Below are 7,395 nucleotides of genomic sequence, written 5' to 3'. Positions count from 1 at the left end.
TGAGAAGCCGATAAGTCATTGAAAATGTAAGCATATGTTACTTTGCTTTGATATCAATAAAATAACTGTAGAAGGAATCATATTCGTATAATGTATCGCTTTCTCCATCATGTGCTCAAATTGATGCATAAATCTAGAAGACAGAGAAATATACTAAGTCACATCTTTATAAGAGAATATACATCCATATATATATAATTAAAGTGTAAATCTTATTTTATAACTGAGATTGAGATATGTATCAACTCATTATTAAATGAATATCTCACTAATATATTTTACTTAAAATATATAAATGCACATGGCAACTAGATTTAATTTATTTTTTGAATATGATATGCATGTGGAAGTCTTTAAGGAAGAAAAGTTCAGGATTTCTCAAATCTGAATTTGGAACACTCATCTTGTCAGCACCATAAATAAGTGAAAGAACCACACTATCAAAATTATAGGCCATAAATGCTCCTTTTGACTAAACAAAATGAGTTGAGTTAGAAAAGTGTGATGCATAGGTCTTTACCAAAAAGATAGAATAAATGGACACTAACATCATGCCGACAAGGTGTTTGAAAATATTCCTAACTAGTATCATATGCACAAGAAATGAAAACAAAAATATGGTAGGAAAGGAGATCCACTTTTGCACCTTAAACCAGCCTACGATTTTGGACGTGCGGAAATATTGGAAAACTACTTACTCTTCCACAGTTCCCGAGCTTTCGGCTGCTTGTGCAGTTTTATGATTGAGTTGGTCTTTGTTTTCATTCTCGATGCACTTGAGTAGGTACTTGAAGGTCTCAGTCTCACAAGGGATGGTGAGGCCTCCACTGTGATCAAAGCCAAATTCATCTGCAGCCTTTTCCAGCAAAACTTTGAAGAGAGAGTGGCTGAGATAAGTGGTGGGAATGATGAACCTCCTTAGCTCAGGTCCAACATACACTGCCAAGTATCCCTTTGGAACATCAGGTGGTGGAAGCGGTTCAGGACTTTGGCAGCTGTCTTCTGTGTCAGATTCAGTGTTCATAACATTCACTACCCTTTTGTTTATCAATGGCAATCCGCTTCCATCATTGTTAGGCACTTTATCAGTAATGGTGGGAATCGAAGCTTTTTGCCCTAAAGTCACGTTCTGCCACTTCTGCAGCATTTCCTTTAACCTCACAATCTGCCTAATCCCTGTCAATTTGTAGCCTACACCGCTATCCATTGTTACACTTTAATCACAACAACAATAAAGGTATCAATCCAACGTTTCAACACTCACTCACTACACTTTCATAAATGAAATCTCATCCTCTCGACCCCATCAAATACATTAACTAAATCTGTAACTACAAATACTGTCAACTGTCATCAAATATAAAAATAATTCAATGCAAATCAGACCAATCAAATTCTCTTATTTATTGATAGTTTATATGATTTAATTTAATTCCTCATTCTATGCATAATACAAGCATCCAATTTGATCCATTATTCTACAATAATGACTTTTTCTTATTTGATGCAATCAAGATCCAAAAATGAGAGAGAGGATGTAATTGGGGCAGTTGGAGTCTAAACAGACAAAACTTGCATGGTTATCACAAATAAAGTATTTTTTAAAAACATTATAAATAGCATTTTGTATAAATCATTATGTATAAATAGCATAATAAAAACTTTTTTAAAATGTGGTAAAACGAAGGTTTCTTTTCGCCATGCACCTCATGTTCATCACCTCACATCTCTGGTGCTAAATGAAAGAAAATCAGTACTTTTTAATCAGCTTATCAGCAGAAAATATGGAATCTCTTCCGAGCTCAAATTATAAGAAATTTCAATGAACATTTTATATATATCAAACTTCTCACAGGTATCAACTAACATTTTCCTTAGAAGCTAAGAACCTGCAGGAATCAAACAAACCAATTCCAAGCCAAGATCAAAGAAAAAAGAAAAATCTAAAGCGCATTCAATAGATGGATTATGACATAGAATAGGAAATGACAGCGTTGATTAAGAAACATAAAGTTGAGGATTGAATTCACAGTGATAACGTAAGAAACAGAAAATAAAATGAAAGATGAAGGAGGCAGAAAGAAAAAGGTATGCATGCATGCATGAAGAGATTGATTGGTACCTGAAAAGAAGAGGGCATTAGCTATGAGCAAGATGAAAAAAAGCCATGCAGCTCGGGAAAGTGGAAGCGAAAGTAGCGATCGAGCTCTCCAAAGAAATAAATAAGATGAGTTACGATAATGTTTTTTCTTTCTGCTTCTGTCTGAATCAAGTATTAATTCTTCAAAGAAATAACATTGGAATGAGAAGGTTGATGTTCCAACTTTATACGCTGAATTATCGGCATAAAATGAAGTTGTTGTTGTTTTCTTTTACTTGGTTTGCATCACTGCTGAAGCGTCGCCCTCGGAGACTATTTTTCTGTTTCCACGCATCAATGAAGCCAACGGTTTTTGTATACCACTTCCTTCCTTCCACATTTTCATTTTCACTCTCATCAAATGTTATTATCCAACTTTTATCTTTCTGTGTGAAAATAATCCAAAATGTTTAATTCAATTTGTCCAAAATAAATTTTATTGTACTAACTAACTCTCTTTTCTAACAAATTCTATTAAATATTTTTAATTCTGAACAAAGGGAGGAGAGAAACAACAATGCGGAAAAGATGAAAATATAAAGATAAAATCAATATTATGAAGTTATTATATAAGTAATATAATTCTCAGAAACAAATTAAAAAAAATTACTATTTTAATTATCGATTATTTACAATGTTTTATCTCGGCTAAACATTTGTCCTTCTAGATCTAAAAAGTGTTGGATCTATCCACGAGAGAGCTCACTAGGAAGATACAACATCAACAAAATTTGAACCTAATCACAAAAGAAATTGATATCACTCTCTACCCAAAACCTTAAGGTAATAAGTTAATAAATTTTCAATCTTATATGATATTCTATTTTCTCATTTCTATCCAATATTAAACTAAGACTTATACTTGGAATTCAAACAAAAAGAACACCCTTACACAAAAAAAAAAAATAGTTTAAATGGGATCATTTTAACCTACGTGAATTCCCCTTTCTTAAGCTTGGCTAACCTAAATCTTATCTCCAACCATTCCTTATCCACCCTTATTTAAAACTAGTAGCTTAGTTTCCTAACTATCTTATACTTATCATTTTTCAATGTATAGGCAAATTTGAAAAACATTTTACGAATATAAGCAAAAAATTTAAAAATTACGCATTTAGACAAGTCGTATGAGTCCAGACGACTTCAAATGAAGAAGTCGTGTCCCCTTGCACGACTTCATCCTGACACATGAGTCAGAAGTGAATTCATGCACCTCTAAAACGATTTCAGGCCCTGGTAATCGATTACCAAGCCTTGTAATCGATTATAGAGGACTGAACTCGTGCAGAGGAAGCACGACTTCACCTATAATAGACAAAAATATTCTGGTAATCGATTACAAACTTATGGTACCATAGAGTTTTGGCATTAAAAGAAATAGTATTTTTTGTTTTGTGAGCTATGTTTGTTAATTATTAGTAATTATTAGAGTTTCCATTTAAATTGTTGTCATTTAAATTAACATTTCTATCATTACATTGTTACCATTTAAATTAACATTATTAGAGTTTTCATTTAAATTGTTACCATTTAAATTGTTTATTATATATAAATTAACATTTCTATTATTACATTTAAATAAAAATTGTAATCATTACTATTTATATACAAATTAACATATCTATTATTACATTTAAATAGAAATTGTAATAATTACTAACATAAATAGTAACAATTTAAATGGAAACTCTAATAATTACTAATAATTAACAAACATAGTCCACAGAACAAAAAAACTCTTTGTTATAAAAATAAATATAAGTTATTTTTATAAATTTTTTAAGATAATTTTTATTTATTTTATAAGTAATAATTTTATTATAAATAATTATTCTACTTTAAAAAATATTAAAACGGTTAAATTTAAAAAGTTGACTTAAAAAATAGAATTCGTAAGATAATTATTTCAATTTTAAAAAATAATTATTTTAGTAAAATTAAAAAAGAAGTGTAATTATATATTGTTAATTATTATTAATTATTAGAGTTTCCATTTAAATTGTTACCATTTAAATTAAGAATTATTACAATTTTCATTTAAAAGTAATAATAGAAATGTTAATTTGTATATAATTAATAATTATTACAATTTCAATTTAAATGTAATAATAGAAATGTTAATTTATATATAATTAGTAATTATTACAATGTCAATTTAAATGTAATAATAGAAATGTTAATTTGTATATAAATTAGTAATTATTACAATTTCAATTTAAAAGTAATAATAAAAATGTTAATTTGTATATAATTAATAATTATTACAATTTCTATTTAAATGTAATAATAAAAATGTTAATTTATATATAATTAGTAATTCTTATCCATTTAAATATAATAATAGAAATGTTAATTTATATATAATTAACAATTTAAATAGTAAAAATTTAAATGGAAACTCTAATAATGTTAATTTAAATAGTAACAATGAAATAATAGAAATGTTAATTTAAATGGTAACAATTTAAATGAAAATTATAATAATTACTAATAATTAACCAACATATCGACAAAACCAAAAATACTCTTTGTTTTAACACTAAAATGTAATTGATTATAAGAGAGTTTTTCTTATTACAGGTGAAGTCGTGTCTTCTTTACACGAGTTCAACCTTCTATAATCAATTACAAGGTCCTGATAATCAATTTCTAGGACCTGAAATCATTCTAGGAGTGCATAACTTTACTTTTGACTCATATGTCAGGATAAAGTGAAAAAACACGACTTCTTCATTTGAAGTCATGAGTTTCCTACAACTTGCTTAAATAGGCATTTTTTAAAATTTTTGCCTATAAAATGTTTTTCAAATTTGCCTTATATACGTAAAAAAAACCTATATTTATGCTAATTGTCATCTCCAATTTCCTATCCCTAGCCTCTATCTCATCTAATTCCTTTATTATTTTCTCCTCTTTACCTGAAAACATAATTCCTAGTTCTTTAGCTCTCATAGCTCAACAGACTCAACACAACCCTCCCTTGTTGCAATTATTTTACCAAAACAGCCTATTATAATTCTGAAAATTGTTCATCAAATAAAAAATTGCATATGGTATAAACCACTGACGTGATCTTTTTCCATTTTGTCGTCATGGAATGTTCCACAACTTTGTATTTATAAGAATGTTATATATTCAATTTGTATTGGATGTAGAGGAAAATAAAATTCAAACCATATATCAATTTTTGTTGGTCTAGATTAATTTAAATTTTCAAAATGTTTTACTCAATAAAAATAAAAACATTGGAGCAAGAACAACTTAGACTCAATTTCAATTTGCATCAAATATTCAATTCATAATGGATTTGGAGGAAAATAAAATCCGATTCATCCATTTTAATTAGTTTGGATTAAATTAGCTTTTTTAATTAATCCAAATCAAACCATGAATGAATTGAAAAAGTTAATATAAAATTCTAATTTTAGAAAGTGGAAACTTTGTTATTTAATCTAAAAGCTAAATAATATTTTTTTTTGTAATTGGTTCACATCAACTAAAAATATACGGCTATACTATAAAACTTTACGTATAATAATTAATAAAAAAAGTTAACATAGTCAATGCGTTTGCATATCAATTAAACCGAAACTTTATGACATTAATATATGGATTTAATTTGAAATTTTGAGCTAATCGGGTTAACCTTGAACATGCTACCGTAAAATGAGTTTAATTATTACCATGCTTAAGTCCAAAAAGTTTTGGAAAATTGATGCACATTAAAAACCTATAAGAAATATTTCTTATAGTTTCAATAAATTATCTTACAATCAACAGTTCTCATGCATGCTTATTAAGTTGCAACTGCATTTAAAGTCAAGATTCAACTATCAAGTAAATTCAACCAAGCAAGCCGTGATAGATTGTGTTACGTTTTGAAGTTTGGTGTTCACCCTATGCTACTACAAATCTAGAACGGGGTTGGTGTTTAACAACTTCCATCATTTTATCTCTGAGAAGACTTCATTTTGACAACACTCCTAACATGTAAAACCAACCATGAAACAAGAACATCCTCCATGCAACAAAAGTGTTTTTAAAAAAATGTTTTTTAATATGCTTGTACTCGTAATTTCTTTTCTCAATATCGTACAAGAACTACACACCCTATTCAAATCATTGATTATATGCATGCAATATTTGACAACGATGTTTCTCTAGAACAGTCAATTATTATGGCCAATACAACAATCATATACACCCTAGAAAATGGTTTTGGGTGCACACGGTGACGTATAAGGAAAAACAAAATATTAAAAATATTAATATAGTTTTACGTTATTTTTTTTACATATTGATTTCTCATCCCTAACCGCAACTTTTTGTTTATTGATTGAATTCTCAATCAAAAGTGTTGAATAAAGGGAAGAAACGGGGCATTGATTCATGTCAAAGCAACAAAAGAGAACCAATTATTTTGTTGTGTGATGAGATGACAGAAATAAGTAAATTTTTGCACAAATTTTAAGTGGCTTAGGTTTGAGGCTTTTCTCTTAATCCATGTGGTTTGGTTCGTAGAGAGTAGTGTGAAGGAGTAAAGATAAGCAGTTGCATGGGGCTGTAATTAATTTGCTTGATTAGCAAGTTTTATTATTAGGTTAAAAATAAATTGATTTGATGGGTTCATAGACTTACAAGAGTGAATTGTGTAACTTGTTAGATTTTGTGTAGTTATCACATAGCATTATGTTTGCCACGACCATTCTACCCAATGACTGAGCATAAATATATAAGTTGTCCACTTCAACAAACAATTTGGCATTTACCCACTGATTCATAGGTTTCACCTAAATGTCGAAGTGAACCTCAAGAAACAACCATCCTTAATTTTATGTCTCAGTACAATTTTAGTACCATATGTCAAAGTACAGGTATTCCTCGGCCTCTATCCTCGTTAATAGAAGTGATGTAAGAGATTTGTATTTATATTTATATCCATATTTTGGTTATTTTATAATTTAACGATTTCAAATTTTTTGAGTAAGACTGTTAGAATAAACCATCTTTTATTGAAGGTATTATCATCAAGTTTCATTATGATTTTATCATTAAAAAATATATTAAAAGATAAAAGAAGAAAAAATCGTTATATTGTCATAAATATAGACTTCTAAGTGATTTAAGATTATTGGAATACATATAATTTTAAATTGAACTTTTTTTAATTATAAGACTAATGATAATAACGATGATGAATATGATAAAGGTTGATAGAAAGGAGTAATAGATACTACAACGATATGACCATGAGT

The 7,395-nt window shown here is 28.4% G+C and overlaps 1 protein-coding gene across 1 annotated transcript; it reads right to left on the bottom strand.

Moving 5' to 3' along the window:
• Positions 1–426: 426 nt before the first annotated feature.
• LOC108330155 (protein SMALL AUXIN UP-REGULATED RNA 51-like) lies at positions 427–1,207 on the bottom strand. The gene has a single exon (XM_052875729.1). It carries the CDS (start codon positions 1,205–1,207, stop codon positions 695–697), a length of 513 nt encoding a protein of 170 aa, XP_052731689.1. The 3' UTR covers positions 427–694.
• Between the last annotated feature and the right edge of the window lie 6,188 nt (positions 1,208–7,395).

The sequence above is a fragment of the Vigna angularis genome, chromosome 4 (assembly GCF_016808095.1).
Source record: "Vigna angularis cultivar LongXiaoDou No.4 chromosome 4, ASM1680809v1, whole genome shotgun sequence".
NCBI lineage: Eukaryota > Viridiplantae > Streptophyta > Magnoliopsida > Fabales > Fabaceae > Vigna > Vigna angularis.
The sequence above is the reverse complement of the archived record's forward strand: the minus strand, read 5'-3'. Positions and strand labels throughout refer to the sequence as shown.

Excerpts from the sequence above, each read along its gene's own strand:
- LOC108330155 (XM_052875729.1), bottom strand. The coding sequence starts at position 1,207 with ATGGATAGCGGTGTAGGCTACAAATTGACAGGGATTAGGCAGATTGTG.